General features: G+C 41.2%; 1 protein-coding gene across 1 annotated transcript in view; it reads left to right on the top strand.

Annotated features, from left to right (window-relative positions):
• Positions 1-17269, top strand: part of LOC133559659 (serine protease HTRA1B-like) — a 56167-nt gene that overhangs the window by 1307 nt on the left and 37591 nt on the right. Inside the window, exons 2-3 of the mRNA XM_061911631.1 lie at positions 12873-12972; positions 15149-15353. Of these exons, the coding sequence (XP_061767615.1) occupies positions 12873-12972; positions 15149-15353 (305 nt within the window). The remainder of the gene's footprint in view (positions 1-12872; positions 12973-15148; positions 15354-17269) is intronic.

Below are 17269 nucleotides of genomic sequence, written 5' to 3'. Positions count from 1 at the left end.
AGCGGATCCAAGACAGCAGCGAGAGTCCCGTCCACAGGAAACCATCTCAAGCGGAGGCGGATCAGCAGCGTAGAGATGTCCCCAACCGATACAGGCGAGCGGTCCATCCTGGGTCTCGACTCTGGACAGCCAGTACTTCATCCATGGTCATCGGACCGGACCCCCTCCACAAGGGAGGGCGGGACATAGGAGAAAGAAAAGAAGCGGCAGATCAACTGGTCTAAAAGGGAGGTCTATTTAAAGGCTAGAGTATACAGATGAGTTTTAAGGTGAGACTTAAATGCTTCTACTGAGGTAGCATCCCGAACTGTTACCGGGAGGGCATTCCAGAGTACTGGAGCCCGAACGGAAAACGCTCTATAGCCCGCAGACTTCTTTTGGGCTCTAGGAATCACTAATAAGCCGGAGTCTTTTGAACGCAAATTTCTTGCCGGGACATATGGTACAATACAATCGGCAAGATAGGCTGGATCTAGACCGTGTAGTATTTTATACGTAATTAGTAAAACCTTAAAGTCACATCTTAAGTGCACAGGAAGCCAGTGCAGGTGAGCCAGTACAGGCGTAATGTGATCAAACTTTCTTGTTCTTGTCAAAAGTCTAGCAGCCGCATTTTGTACCAACTGTAATCTTTTAATGCTAGACATGGGGAGACCCGAAAATAATACGTTACAGTAGTCGAGACGAGACGTAACAAACGCATGGATAATGATCTCGGCGTCTTTAGTGGACAAAATGGAGCGAATTTTAGCGATATTACGGAGATGAAAGAAGGCCGTTTTAGTAACGCTTTTAATGTGTGCCTCAAAGGAGAGAGTTGGGTCGAAGATAATACCCAGATTTTTTTACCGAGTCACCTTGTTTTATTATTTGGTTGTCAAATGTTAAAGTTGTATTATTAAATAGAGGTCGGTGTCTAGCAGGACCGATAATCAGCATTTCCGTTTTTTTGGCGTTAAGTTGCAAAAAGTTAGCGGACATCCATTGTTTAATTTCATTAAGACACGCTTCCAACTGACTACAGTTGGAAGCGTCAGTTGTCACAATTGTTGGATACGACTTTAAACCATAACCAAGCATGCATCACTATAGCTCTTGTCTCAAAGTAGATGTACTGTCACCGCCTGTCACATCACGCTGTGACTTATTTTGAGTTGTTTGCTGTGTGTAGTGTTTTAGTTCTTGTCTTGTGCTCCTATTTTGGTTGCTTTTTCTCTTTTTGTGGTATTTTCCTGCAGCAGTTTCATGTCTTCCTTTGAGCGCTGCTTCCCGCATCTAATTTGTTTAAGCAGTCAAACATTTTTTCTGTTGTTTTTATCCTTCTTTGTGGGGGAATTGTCGATTGTCATGTCATGTTCGGATGTACATTGTCTTTGCTCCACAGTAAGTCTTTGCTGTCGTCCAGCATTCTGTTTTTTTTGTTTACTTTGTAGCCAGTTCAGTTTTAGTTTTGCTCTGCATAGCCTTCCCTAAGCTTTAATGCCTTTTCTTAGGGGAATTAACCTTTTGTTTATTTATATTTTAAGCATTAGACCCTTTTTTTTTACCTGCATCCTGCCTCCCGCTGTTTCCGACATCTACAAAGCAATTAGCTCTAGACAGCACCGACCGTTCAACAACACCACATCATTTTCAGACTGTAATTACTGGTTTGCAAAAAATATTTTGAACCCATATAGGTGAGATTAGATCATCTCCCACGGCACACCAGACCGTATCTCACGGCACAGTGGTTGAAAAAGACTGTTTTACATAAAAATGCACACATTTAGTTGTATTCAATGTTTAAAAAACATTATATGGCTCTCACGGAAATACATTTTAAAATATTTGGCTTCTATGGCTCACTCAGCCAAAAAAGGTTCCCGACCCCTGATCTAGTCCATCGGTGACAATAATGACCCAGTGGGACGTCGGTGACAATGATGACTATGAGAACCTTGGAGAGGAGGAAAGCAATGGATGTCGAGCGGGTCTAACATGATACTGTGAAAGTTCAATCCATAATGGATCCAACACAGTCGCGAGAGTCCAGTCCAAAGAGGATCCAACACAGCAGCGAGAGTCCCGTTCACAGCGGAGCCAGCAGGAAACCATCCCAAGCGGAGGCGGATCAGCAGCGCAGAGATGTCCCCAGCCGATACACAGGCGAGCAGTACATGGCCATCGGACCGGACCCCCTCCACAAGGGAGAGTGGGACATAGAAGAAAAAGAAAAGAAACGGCAGATCAACTGGTCTAAAAAGGGAGTCTATTTAAAGGCTAGAGTATACAAATGAGTTTTAAGGTGAGACTTAAAAGCTTCTACTAAATACCCAGAACCCCTTGCAGCACTAACTCTTCCGGGAAACTTCCAGCAAACTGACCAATAATTAACGTTTTATTCATGAATTTTCTCTTGCTACTTCAAGGCTTGAATGTTTGGTTCATTCATTATTGTTATTTTATTTTCAAATGTATTATTAGCCTGTGGGGAAAACAATGATATTTATCTCAGAAGATTGCAAATGGAAAAAAAGGCATAACATTTTTATTTACATTTTATTTGATATGCCATTGATATTTTTTAAATTATTATTATTATTATTTGAAACTGGATTTTGCATGTCACTAAAGTTATATAAGCCTTGCTGGTTCAATATTTAATGCAAAACTTGTTTGGGTCCCTATTAAAAGGTTCATTTGTTCAACCTTGGCCCACGGCTTTGTTCCGTTTAAAATTTTGGCCCACTCTGTGTTTGAGTTTGACACCCCTGATGTATTCGGTCAGTCTGTGACGTCCAAGCCTAGACGGGCTGCAGAAAAACTATCAGAAAGTAAAAGTCCCATTTGGAGCAATGATGGTTTAAATTCAATGTTTAATGCAGGGGTCACCAACCTGTTTGAAAGCAAGAGCTACTTCTTGGGTACTGATTAATGCCAAGGGCTACCAGTTTGATACACACTTAAATAAATTGCCAGAAATAGCCAATTTGCTCAATTTACCTTTAATGAATAAATCTATATATATATATTAAAAAGTGGGTATTTCTGTCTGTCATTCCGTCGTACATTTTTTTTCCTTTCACGGAAGGTTTTTTTGTAGAGAATAGATGATGAAAAAAACACTTTATTGAACAGTTTAAGAGGAGAAAACAGGAAAAAAATGAACATTTAATTTTGAAACATAGTTTATCTCCAATTTCGACTCTTTAAAATTCAAAATTCAACCAAAAAAAAAATGAAAAGAAAAAATAGCTAATTCGAATCTTTTTGAAAAAACAAAAAAAAGAATTTATGGAACATCATTAGTAATTTTTCCTGATTAAGATTAATTTTAGAATTTTGATGACATGTTTTAAATAGGTTAAAATCCAATCTGCACTTTGTTAGAATATATAACAAATTGGACCAAGCTATATTTCTAACAAAGACAAATCCTCATTTCTTCTAGATTTTCCAAAACAAAAATTTAAAAAGACATTCAAAAGACTTTGAAATAAGATTTAAATCTGATTCTACAGATTTTCTAGATTTGCCGGGATAATTTTTTTGAATTTTAATCATAATAAGTTTGAAGAAATATTTCACAAATATTCTTCATTGAAAAAACCGAAGCTAAAATGAAGAACTAAAATAAAATTTACGTATTATTCTTTACAATAAAAAAAATAAATTTACTTGAACATTGATTTCAATTGTCAGGAAAGAAGAGGAAGGAATTTAAAAGGTAAAAAGGTATATGTGTTTAAAAATCATAAAATCACTTTTAAGGTTGTATTTTTTCTCTAAAATTGTCTTTCTGAAAGTTAAAAGATGCAAAGTAAATTTATTTAAACAAGTGAAGACCAAGTCTTTAAAATATTTTCTTGGATTTTCAAATTCTATTTGAATTTTGTCTCTCTTAGAATTAAAAATGTCCAGCAAAGCGAGACCAGCTTGCTAGTAAATAAATAAAATTTAAAAAATAGAGGCAGCTCACTGGTAAGTGCTGCTATTTGAGCTATTTTTAGAACAGGCCAGTGGGCGACTCATCTGGTCCTCACGGGCGACTTGGTGCCCGCGGGCACCGCGTTAGTGACCCCTTGTTTAATGTAATTAAACCGATTTTTTTCCCTTAGAGATCCCATTGTTGCCTAGACGGGCTGCGTATGCAAACTCTTGTCAGGAACTAAAGTCCCATTCTCAGCAAAGGTGATTTAAAGTTCAAGATTTTTTGCGACACAGATATATTTCTTATTTTTAGATGTACCACTGCATTTGGTTGCCTAGACGGGCTGCATGAATACTCTTAACAGCAAGTAAAAGTGGTTTAAACTTCGCAAGATTTTGTGCAACCGAGAAAAATATTTCTTATTTTTAGATGTAAAACTGCATTTAGTTGCCTAGACGGGCTGCATGGATACTCTTAAAAGCAAGTAAAAGTGTTTTAAACTTCGCAAGATTTTGTGCAACCGAGAAAAATATTTCTTATTTTTAGATGTAAAACTGCATTTACTTGCCTAGACGGGCTGCATGAATACTCTTAACAGGAAGTAAAAGTCCCATTTTCAGAGATGATGTTTTAACGTCCATTTTATTGCGACAAAAACGCATATTTTGGAGCTTTTAGCGCTTACACGTTTTGTTGCCTCAACAGGCTGCGTCGCATGTTGAACAATTGAGGTTAATGCCAATGTTTGTTTTTGTTTTGCAACGTTTACAAGTATGTTTTTTGTCTTAGGGCTTCCACTGTTTTTGGTTGCCTAGACGGGCTGCATGAATACTTCTAAAATGAAGTAAAAGTTCCATTTTGGGCAGCGGTGGTTCAAACGCCAATGGTTTTTTTTGTGATAAAGAAGCATATTTTTTTTGGTTTTCAGAGGTTCCATTGTTTGGTTGCCTAGACAGGCTGCAAGAGAACTCTGAACAGGAAGCAAAAAGTCCCATGTTGAGCAATGGGGGTTTGAAGTTGACGATTTTTTGTGACTGAGAGGCGTATTTCTTAAATGAATGTTCCACTGTATGTGGTTGCCTAGATGGGCTGCAGAAGAGTTTTTATCAGGAAGTATAAGTTAACTTTGAGCAACATTGTTTTTGCTCAAAAGTGATTTTTTTTGCTCCTCAAAGGCATATTTTTACTTTTTAGACTTTCCACTGTACTTGGCCGCCTAGAGGGAAAACTCTTAGAGGGAAGGAAAAGTCCCATTTCAACAGTTCTGCATTGAGCACCAAGATTGTTTGCAACTCACAGGCACTTTTATAGAGGGGTTTTCACTTTATGTGGTTGCCTAGACGGGCTGCAGGAAAAAAAATGTTATCAGGAATTTAATATTTTCAGTTGAGCATTGTTGGGTTGAATGACAAAACATGTTTTTGTTTTTTTTAACTTAAAAAACGTATTTTTGGTTTTCAGTGTTTATTGGGGGGGTTGCTTAGATGGGCTGCAGAAAAACTATTAACAGTAAATGCCCCATGTTAAGCACAAATATGTTTTCAGGCTTTATAGGGGGTTTTTTTTCCACCCCAAAAAAATTAGCTTGTTCTTAGAGGTTCCACTGTTTTTGATTGCCTAGACAGGCTGCAGGGAATTCTGAACAGGAAGTAAAAGTCCCATGTGGAGCAATGGTGGTTTGAACTCCAGTGTTTTTTTGTTTCTATGCGATTAGGAGGCACATGTTGTGTTTTTAAAGGCTCTGCTGTATTTGGCTGCCTAGACAGGCTGCAGGAAAACTCTTAACAAGAAGTAAAAGTCCAATCTTGCGCGATGGTTGTTTGCACGCTGTTGTCATTGTTGTTTATTTACTGAAGATGATTTTGTTGGGGTTTTTTTTTAAACAAAAACGCTCAACAAATTCAACAATTTTTATAGGTTTCATTGTATTTGGTTGCCTAGACGGGCTGCAGGAAAAGTTTATAATGGAAGTAAAAGTATCGTGTTTGATCAAGGGTGCTTTGAACTTTAATGTAGAAATGTATCATTTGCCACTTCAGAGACATATTTTTTGTTTTTAGTGTTTCTGCCTAATCGGGCTGCACTGATAAGTCTTAAAAGGAAGTGGAAATGCATGTTAAGTCAGGTTTGCCTGTGATTGCAATGCAGTTGTTGTAGTTTTGCTGATACCAGTATTGTAGTACTGGCACCGGAATGTGTTTCCATACCTTCCGGTACCTTTCAAAATAAAGAAGCTAGTTTGACGTCGCAGCTTAGCGCCTAAACGGGTTGCAAGAGCGTAATGTTATTGTAGCAGAAATAAATTTGACTTTGCAGCTCAGCGCCTAAACGGGTTGCAAGAGCGTAACGTTATTGTAACAGAAATAAGTTTGACGTCTCAGCTAAGCGCCTAAACGGGTTGCAAGAGTGTAACATTATTGTAAAAGAAATAAGTTTGACATCGCAGCTCAGCGCCTAAATGGGTTGCAAGAGCGTAACATTACTTTAACAGAAAGAAGTTTGACGTCGCAGCTCAGCGCATAAACGGGTTGCAAGAGCTTAACATTACTTTAACAGAATGAAGTTTGACATCCCAGCTCAGCGCCTAAATGGGTTGCAAGAGCGTAACATTACTTTAACAGAAAGAAGTTTGACGTCGCAGCTCAGCGCATAAACGGGTTGCAAGAGCTTAACATTACTTTAACAGAATGAAGTTTGACATTGCAGCTCAGCGCCTAAACGGGCTGCAAGAGCGTAACATTACTTTAACAGAAAGAAGTTTGACATCGCAGCTCAGCGCCTAAATGGGTTGCAAGAGCGTAACGTTATTATAAAATAAATAAGTTTGACGTCGCAGCTCAGCGCCTAAACGGGCTGCAAGAGCGTAACATTACTTCAACAGAAAGAAGTTTGACATCGCAGCTCAGCGCCTAAACGGGTTGCAGGAGCGTAACATTACTTTAACAGAAAGAAGTTTGACATCGCAGCTCAGCGCCTAAATGGGTTGCAAGAGCTTAACGTTATTGTAACAGAAATAAGTTTGACATCGTAGCTCTGGGCAGAACGGGTTGCAAGAGTGTAACGTTATTGCAACAGAAATAAGTTTGACGTCCCAGCTCTGCGCTTAGACGGGTTGCAAGAGTGTAACGTTATTATAAAATAAATAAGTTTGACGTCGCACCTCAGCGCCTAATTGGGTTGCAAGAGCGTAACGTTATTGTAACATAAATAAGTTTGACGTCGCAGCTAAGCGCCTAAACGGGTTGCAAGAGTGTAACCTTATTGTAAAAGAAATAAGTTTGACGTCGCAGCTCAGCGCCTAAATGGGTTGCAAGAGCATAACATTACTTTAACAGAATTGAGTTTGACATTGCAGCTCAGCGCCTAAACGGGTTGCAAGAGTGTAACATTACTTTAACAGAAAGAAGTTTGACATTGCAGCTCAGCGCCTAAACGGGTTGCAAGAGCGTAACGTTATTGTAACAGAAATAAGTTCGATATCGCAGCTCTGTGCCTAAACGGGCTGCAAGAGCATAACGTTATTGTAACAGAAATAAGTTTGACATAGCAGCTCAGCGCCTTAACAGGTTGCAAGAGCGTAACGTTATTATAAAAGAAATAAGTTTGACGTCGCAGCTCAGCGCCTAAACGGGTTGCAAGTGCATAACATTACTTTAACAGAAAGAAGTTTGACATTGCAGCTCAGCGCCTAAACGAGTTGCAAGAGTGTAACGATATTGTAACAGAAATAAGTTTGACGTCCCAGCTCTGCGCTTAAACGGGTTGCAAGAGTGTAACGTTATTATAAAATAAATAAGTTTGACATTGCAGCTTAGCGCCTAAACGGGTTGCAAGAGCGTGACATTACTTTAACAGAAAGAAGTTTGACATTGCAGCTCAGCGCCTAAACGGGCTGCAAGAGCTTAACGTTATTGTAACAGAAATAAGTTTGACGTCGCAGCTCAGTGCCTAAACGAATTGCAAGAGTGTAACGTTATTATAAAATCAATAAGTTTGACGTCGCAGCTCAGCGCTTAAACGGGTTGCAAGAGCGTAATGTTATTGTAACAGAAATAAGTTTGACATCGCAGCTCAGCGCCTAAACGGGTTGCAAGAGCGTAACGTTATTGTAACAGAAATAAGTTTGACATCGCAGCTCAGCGCCTAAACGGGCTGCAAGAGCGTAATGTTATTGTAACAGAAATAATTTTGACGTCCCAGCTCTGCGCTTAAACGGGTTGCAAGAGTGTAACGTTATTATAAAATAAATAAGTTTGACATCGCAGCTCAGCGCCTAAACGGGTTGCAAGAGCGTAACATTACTTTAACAGAATTAAGTTTGACATTGCAGCTCAGCGCCTTAACGGGTTGCAAGAGCATAACATTACTTTAACAGAATTGAGTTTGACGTCGCAGCTCAGCGCCTAAACGGGTTGCAAGAGCGTAACATTACTTTAACAGAAAGAAATTTGACATCGCAGCTCAGCGCCTAAACGGGTTGCAAGAGCGTAACGTAATTGTAACAGAAATAAGTTCGATATCGCAGCTCTGCGCCTAAACGGGCTGCAAGAGCCTAACGTTATTGTAACAGAAATAAGTTTGACATCGCAGCTCAGCGCCTAAACAGGTTGCAAGAGCGTAACGTTATTGTAACAGAAATAAGTTTGACATCGCAGCTCAGCGCCTAAACAGGTTGCAAGAGCGTAACGTTATTGTAACAGAAATAAGTTTAATATTGCAGCTCAAGGTGGTGTGCACAAGTCCAAGGTGGTGTGCACAAGTGTAAGGTGGTGTGCACAAGTCCAAGGTGGTGTGCACAAGTCCAAGGTGGTGTTCACAAGTCCAAGGTGGTGTTCACAAGTCCAAGGTGGTGTTCACAAGTCCAAGGTGGTGTTCACAAGTCCAAGGTGGTGTGCACAAGTCCAAGGTGGTGTGCACAAGTTCAAGGTGGTGTGCACAAGTCCAAGGTGGTGTGCACAAGTCCAAGGTGGTGTGCACAAGTCCAAGGTGATGTGCACAAGTCCAAAGTGGTGTTCACAAGTCCAAGGTGGTGTGCACAAGTCCAAGGTGGTGTGCACAAGTCCAAGGTGGTGTGCACAAGTCCAAGGTGGTGTGCACAAGTCCAAGGTGGTGTGCACTAGTCCAAGGTGGTGTGCACAAGTCCAAGGTGGTGTGCACAAGTTCAAGGTGGTGTGCACAAGTCCAAGGTGGTGTGCACAAGTCCAAGGTGGTGTGCACAAGTCCAAGGTGATGTGCACAAGTCCAAAGTGGTGTTCACAAGTCCAAGGTGGTGTGCACAAGTCCAAGGTGGTGTGCACAAGTCCAAGGTGGTGTGCACAAGTCCAAGGTAGTGTGCACAAGTCCAAGGTGGTGTGCACTAGTCCAAGGTGGTGTGCACAAGTCCAAGGTGGTGTGCACAAGTCCGAGGTGGTGTGTCCTTCCCGTCCACGTCCACTTGTCAGGCCTAAAAGACATGACGGCACGTCTGCCTTTGATTGCGAGCCAGCGCCTCTCCTCGCCTAGACGGCACGCAGGAAGAGAGCAAATTAGTAAGCGGTAGTTTGGGGGGAGGTTCACACGCACATGAAAGCGGCGTGCGGCTGCGGCTGCGGCGGTCCTTGCTTTGTCACTCATGTGGCCCTCGGGCTTGTCTGCCAGGCAAGATGTGAGGGACATGCGGCCCTCGGGCTCGTCTGCCAGGCAAGACCAGCCTGCCCTTTTCCACGCCTGCACTCAACTTTTCCACAGCTGCAGGGAAACGTGGAAGGTTGAGTTTGGCATCCCGAAAGGGACAAGCGGTAGGAAATGGATGGGTGGATGGAAACTACGCGGCCCGACGCTGCAGCCGTCTTACTTCTTGGACCGAACGTCCAGCACAGGTCACCTACTCAATACCTCAGTAAGGGTCCGCATTTTTTTTTAATGCAAATAATCATTAACTTTGGAATTTGATGCCAGCAACACGTGACAAAAAAGTTGGGAAAGGTGGCAATAAATACTGATCAAGTTGAGGAATGCTCATCAAACACTTATTTGGAACATCCCACAGGTGTGCAGGCTCATTGGCAACAGGTGGGTGCCATGATTGGGTATAAAAGCAGCTTCCATGAAATGCTAAGTCATTCACAAACAAGGATGGGGTGAGGGTCACCAATTTGTAAGCAAATTGTCGAACAGTTTTAGAACAACATTTCTCAACAAGCTATTGCAAGGAATTTAGGGATTTTATCATCTACGATTGGTAAGATCATCAAAAAGTTCAGAGAATCTGGAGAAATCATTGCACGTAAGCGATGATATTATGGACCTTTGATCCCTCAGGCGGTACTGCATCAAAAACCGACATCAGTGTGTAAAGGATATCACCAGATGGGCTCAGGAACACTTCATAAAACCACTGTCAGTAACTACAGTTGGTCGCTACATCTGTAAGTGCAAGTTAAAACTCTACTGTGCAAAGCCAAACCCATTTATCAACAACACCCTGAAACGCCGCCGCTTCGCTGGGCCCGAGCTCATCTAAGATGGACTGATGCAAAGTGGAAAAGTGTTCTGTGGTCTGACGAGTCCACATTTCAAATGACATTTGGAAACAGAGGACGTGGTGTCCTCTGGAACAAAGAGGAAAATAACCATTCGGATTGTTATAGGCGCAAAGTTCAAATGCCGGCATCTGTGATGGTATGGGGGTGTATTAGTGCCCAAGGCATGGGTAACTTACACATCTGTGAAGGCACCATTAATGCTGAAAGGTACATACAGGTTTTGCAGCAGCATTTGTTGTCATCCAAGCAACGTTATCATGGACGCCCCTGCTTATTTCAGCAAGACAGTTGTTTTAACAGTGTGGCTTCGTAAAAAAAAGAGTGCGGGTACTTTCCTGGCCCGCCTGCAGTCCAGACCTGTCTCCCATGGAAAATGTGTGGCACATTATCACGCGTAAAATACGACAGCGGAGACCCCGGACTGTTGAAGGACTGAAGCTCTACATAAAACAAGAATGGGAAAGAATTCCACTTTCAAAGCTTCAACAATTAGTTTCCTCAGTTCCCAAACGTTTATTGAGTGTTGTTAAAAGAAAAGGTGATGTAACACAGTGGTGAACATGCCCTTTCCCAACTACTTTGGCACGTGTTGCAGCCATGAAATTCGAAGTTAATTATTATTTGCAAACAAAAATATAGTTTATGAGTTTGAACATCAAATATGTTGTCTTTGTAGCATATTCAACTGAATATGGGTTGAAAAGGATTTGCAAATCATTGTATTCTGTTTATATTTACATCTAACACAATTTCCCAACTCATATGGAAACGGGGTTTGTACCTGCTATAACAACTTGATGGTATTATGTACCTGCTATAACAAGGCTATATATTATTATGTATCTGCTATAGCAACTTGATGTTTTTATGTACCTTGTTGGGGACTTTTAAAGAAGGGGGTTTTCCCTTGGCTTGACATGTAAATTGTCCCTCCAGAGGCTCTAAGAACTTGAAATGACCGTGAAGGATGAAAGCAGTGTGTGGTCTCTCCATATAACACCATGAAAGTGTCTCCTGCTTACACAACCTAATGAGGAGGTGTAACATAATTAGCAGGTGTAACTTAATGAGCAGGTGTAACTTAATGAGCAGGTGTAGCTTGCAACATTTCCTGACTTGCCCAACATTGCTGCAGCCAATGAGGATCTGCTTGGTGGGAAGGACCTCATCTCCTCAAATAACCTGACTGTACACACATATATATATACATATATACTTCTCTCTCTCTCTCTCTCTCTCTCTCTCTCTCTCTCTCTCTCTCTCTCTCTCTCTCTCTCTCTCTCTCTCTCTCTGTGTAATTATGTATGTATATCTGTGTATATATATATATTTATATATCTGTGTATATATATATATTTATATATCTGTGTATATATATATATATATATATATGTGTATAGTGTATATGCATGTGTGTATGTGTATATATATATATATATATATATATATATATATATATATATATATATATATATATATATATATATATATATATATATATATATATATATATATATATATATATGTATGTGTGTACCCATCCATTATGTACCGCTTATTCCGTTTGGGGTCACAGGGGGTGCTGGTGCATATATATGTGTGTGTGTGTATATATATATATATATATATATATATGTGTACATATATATACACACAAATATATATATATATATATATATATATATATATATATATATAAGTACATATGTGTATATATGTAGATATATGTATGTATATATATGTGTGTGTGTATATATATATATATATGTATCTATGTGTGTGTATATGTATATATACACATATATATGTAGATATATATTTGTGTGTGTATATATATGTATGTGTGTGTATTTAGGTGTATATGTGTGTATGTACATATATTTATGTGTGTATATATACACATGTATGTATATTTATATGTATGTGTGTGTACATATATGTCTATACACATATATATTTAGATATATATTTATATATTATGTGTGTGTATATATATGTGTGTATATATATTTATATATATATAAATATATACATATATAAATAAATACATATTTAAATACATATATACATAAATAAATATATGCATATGATTATATATGTATGTATGTGTATATATATATATATATATACATGTGTGTATATATATATATATATATACATATATATATATATATATATATATATATATATATATATATATATATGTATATATATATGTATATGTGAATGTGTATGGGAGCTGATGGAGTCAGGATGAAGCACACAAAAGTCCTGGAGGTTGTTAGTGTTTGCATCAGTAAGCATGTCACTTTGATTTGTGTTTGTTTTTACTTGGCTCACATCTAAACTGTGTGTGTGTGTGTGTGTGTGTGTGTGTGTGTGTGTGTGTGTGTGTCTTTGTGTGTGTGTGTGTGTGTGTGTGTGTGTGTGCGCAGCAGAAGACAACCCAGACAGTCCCAGGCACAAATACAACTTCATCGCAGACGTGGTGGAGAAAATAGCTCCAGCTGTTGTTCACATTGAACTTTACCGCAAGTAAGAAGCATGTGCCTCTACCTCTGTACTTGTACCTGTGTACCTGTGTGTACCTATACATGTGTGTGTACATGTACCTGTGTACATGTACCTGTGTGTACGTGTTGGAATGTGTACTGTAAGTGTGTGTGTGTTTGTACATGTGGGAACGTGTACATGTACCTGTGTGTACGTGTGAGTAAATCTGTGTTTGTGTGTACATGTGTACGTGCACGTGTGTTTCTGTATGTGCACGTGTGTGTGTGTGTTTTCTCTCTGCAGAGTTTACAGGCCACCTGTGCACTCAGCCACAGATCCTTCAGCAGAAGATGTTTCCTGTCCTGACATCTTCTCTTTTCCCTCCACCACCTTCCAACTCTCCACCTTCTCCAAACCCCGTTTCCATATGAGTTGGGAAATTGTGTTAGATGTAAATATAAACAAAATACAAGGATTTGCAAATCATTTTCAATCCATATTCAGTTGAATATTATACAAAGACAACATATTTTATGTTCAAACTCATAAACTAAATTTTTTTTTTACAAATAATAATTAACTTCGAATTTCATGGCTGCAACACGTGCCAAAGTAGTTGGGAAAGGGCATGTTCACCACTGTGTTACATCACCTTTTCTTTTAACAACACTCAATAAACGTTTGAGAACTGAGGAAACTAATTCTTTCCCATTCTTGTTTTGTGTAGAGCTTCAGTCGTTCAACAGTCCGGGGTCTCCGCTGTCGTATTTTACGCTTCATAATGCGCCACACATTTTCGGTGGGAGACAGGTCTGGACTGCAGGCGGGCCTGGAAAGTACCCACACTCTTTTTTTTTTTACGAAGCCACACTGTTGTAACACGTGCTGAATGTGGTTTGGCATTGTTTTGCTGAAATAAGCAGGGGCGTCCATGAAAAAGACGGCCCTTAGATAGCAGCATATGTTGTTCCAAAACCTGTTTGTACCTCTCAGGATTAATGTTGCCTTCACAGATGTGTAAGTTACCCATGCCTTTTGGCACTAATGCACCCCCATACCATCACAGATACTAGCTTTCGAACTTTGCGTCGATAACAGTCTGGATGATTCACTTCCCCTTTGGTCCGGATGACACGATGTCGAATATTTCCCAAAAAAGTTTGAAATATGGACTTATCAGACCACAGAACACTTTTCCAATTAGCATCAGTCCATCTTAGATGATCTCGGGCCCAGAGAAGCCGGCGGCGTTTCTGGATGTTGTTGATAAATGGATTTCGCTTTGCAAAGTAGAGCTTTAACTTGCACTTACAGATGTAGCGACCAACTGTATTTAGTGACAGTGGTTTTCTGAAGTGTTCCTGAGCCCATGTGGTGATATCCTTTAGAGATTGGTGTCGGTTTTTGATACAGAGCCGTCTGAGGGATCGAAGGTCACGGTCATTGAATGTCGGTTTCCGGTCATGCCGCTTACGTGGAGTGATTTCTCCAGATTCTCTGAACCTTTTGATGATATTATGGACCGTTTTCTTGCAATTGTACTTTGAGAAACGTTGTTCTTAAACTATTTGACTATTTGCTCACGCAGTTGTGGACAAAGGGGTGTACCTCGCCCCATCCTTTCTTGTGAAAGACTGAGCATTTTTTGGGAAGCTGTTTTTATAGCCAATCATGGCATCCACCTGTTCCCAATTAGCCTGCACACCTGTGGGATGTTCCAAATAAGTGTAAGTGAGCATTCCTCAACTTTATCAGTATTTATTGCCACCTTTCCCAACTTTTTTGTCACGTGTTGCTGGCATCAAATTCTAAAGTTAATGATTATTTGCAAAAAAAAAAAAAAATTCAAATATGTTGTGTTTGTAGCATATTCAACTGAATATGGGTTGAAAAGGATTTGCAAATCATTGTATTCTGTTTATATTTACATCTAACACAATTTCCCAACTCATGGAAACGGGGTTTGTACAAATATGATGGTAAAAGTGATATCAAAGAAGCAGTTAGTGAAATAAATAAAAATACAGAAATGACAATGAGCATTATTACACTCCAAATGGGTCAATACAAACACCAATAGAAATATCACTATTGATCATGAACAATACCAATAATGACATCTTCTATTATCAACAATAGATGTAGTTTCTCCATGTAGTGGGTGTGGCTTGTAATGTAGTGGGTGTGGCTTGTAAGCGAGCTGTTGTCCCCCTGCAAGGATGACCTACTCCAAGCGAGAGGTGGCGGTGGCCAGCGGCTCAGGCTTCGTGGTGTCGGAGGACGGTCATATCGTGACCAACGCCCACGTGGTGGCCAACAAGCACCGCGTCAAGGTGGAGCTCAACAGCGGCGCCATCTACGACACCAAGATTAAAGACGTGGACGAAAGGTCCGACATCGCCCTCATCAAGATCGAGGCGCCGGTGAGTACAACTACACCTGCGCTACACCTGCATTGCACCTGTGCTACACCTTCACTGCACCTGCACCGCACCTGCACTACACCTGGATAACACTTTCACTACACCTGCACCGCACCTGCACCACACCTGCACTACACCTGTGCTACACCTTCACTGCACCTGCACCGCACCTGCACTACACCTGGACAACACTTTCACTACACCTGCACCGCACCTGCACTACACCTGGATAACACCTTCACTACACCTGTACCGTGCACTACACCTGCACCGCACCTGCACTACACCTGGATAACACCTTCACTACACCTGTACCGCACCTGCACTACACCAGGACAATTCCTTCACTACACCTGGACAACACCTGCACTACACCTGGACTACACCTTCACTACACCTGGACTACACTTGCGCTACACCTTCACTGCACCTGCACTACACCTGTGCTACACCTTCACTGCACCTGCACCGCACCTGAAGTACACCTGGACAACACTTTCACTACACCTGCACCGCACCTGCACTACACCTGGACAACACTTTCACTACACCTGCACCGCACCTGCACTACACCTGGATAACACCTTCACTACACCTGTACCGTGCACTACACCTGCACCGCACCTGCACTACACCTGGATAACACCTTCACTACACCTGTACCGCACCTGCACTACACCAGGAAAATACCTTCACTACACCTGGACAACACCTGCACTACACCTGGACTACACCTTCACTACACCTGGACTACACTTGCGCTACACCTTCACTACATCTGGACTACACCTGCACTACACCTGCATTGCACCTGCACTACACCTGGACTACACCTGCACTGCACCTGCGCTACACCTGCACCGCACCAGCACTACACCTGCACTACACCTGGACTACACCTTCACTACACCTGGACTACACTTGCGCTACACCTTCACTGCACCTGCACTACACCTGTGCTACACCTTCACTGCACCTGCACCGCACCTGAAGTACACCTGGACAACACTTTCACTACACCTGCACCGCACCTGAAGTACACCTGGACAACACTATCACTACACCTGCACCGCACCTGCACTACACCTGCATTGCACCTGCATTACACCTGCACTTCACCTGGACTACACCTGCACTACACCTGGACTACACCTTCACTACACCTGGACTATACCTGCACTGCACCTGAACTACACCTGCACTGCACCTGCACTACACCTGCACTACACCTGAACTACACCTGAACTACACCTGTGTTTGGACCATGGCAGTCCAGCACCACTCCCAGGTCCCTAGTCCACATCGCCTTCATCCTCATTGGGTTACTTGTGTGCAATATCATGTGCGATACAAGCAGTCCTGCAGTGAGGTTACTTGTGTGCAATATCATGTGCGATACAAGCAGTCCTGCAAAGTGTTTACTTGTATGCGATATCATGTGTGATACAAGCAGTCCTGCAATGTGTTTATTGTGTGTGACGTGCGATACAAGCTGTCCTGCGGTGAGGTTACTTGTGTGCGATTTCATATTTGATACAAGCAGTCCTGCAGCGAGGTTACTTGTGTGCGATGTCATGTGCGATACATGCAGTCCTGCAACGAGGTTACTTGCATGCGATATCATGTGTGATACAAGCAGTCCTGCAGCGAGGTTACTTATGTGTGATATGTGCGATACAAGCAGTGCTGCAGTGAGGTTATTTGTGTGTGATATCATGTGCGATACAAGCAGCCCTGCAGTGAGGTTACTTGTGTGCGATATCCTGTGCGATACAAGCAGTCCTGTAATGTGTTTATTGTGTGCAATATCATGTGCAACACAAGCATTCCTGCAGCAAGGTTACTTGCGTGCAATATCATGTGTGATACAAGCAGTCCTGAGTAGAGGTTGTGTGCGATACCATGTGCGATACAAG

Source organism: Nerophis ophidion, linkage group LG09 (assembly GCF_033978795.1).
Source record: "Nerophis ophidion isolate RoL-2023_Sa linkage group LG09, RoL_Noph_v1.0, whole genome shotgun sequence".
NCBI lineage: Eukaryota > Metazoa > Chordata > Actinopteri > Syngnathiformes > Syngnathidae > Nerophis > Nerophis ophidion.
The sequence above is the reverse complement of the archived record's forward strand: the minus strand, read 5'-3'. Positions and strand labels throughout refer to the sequence as shown.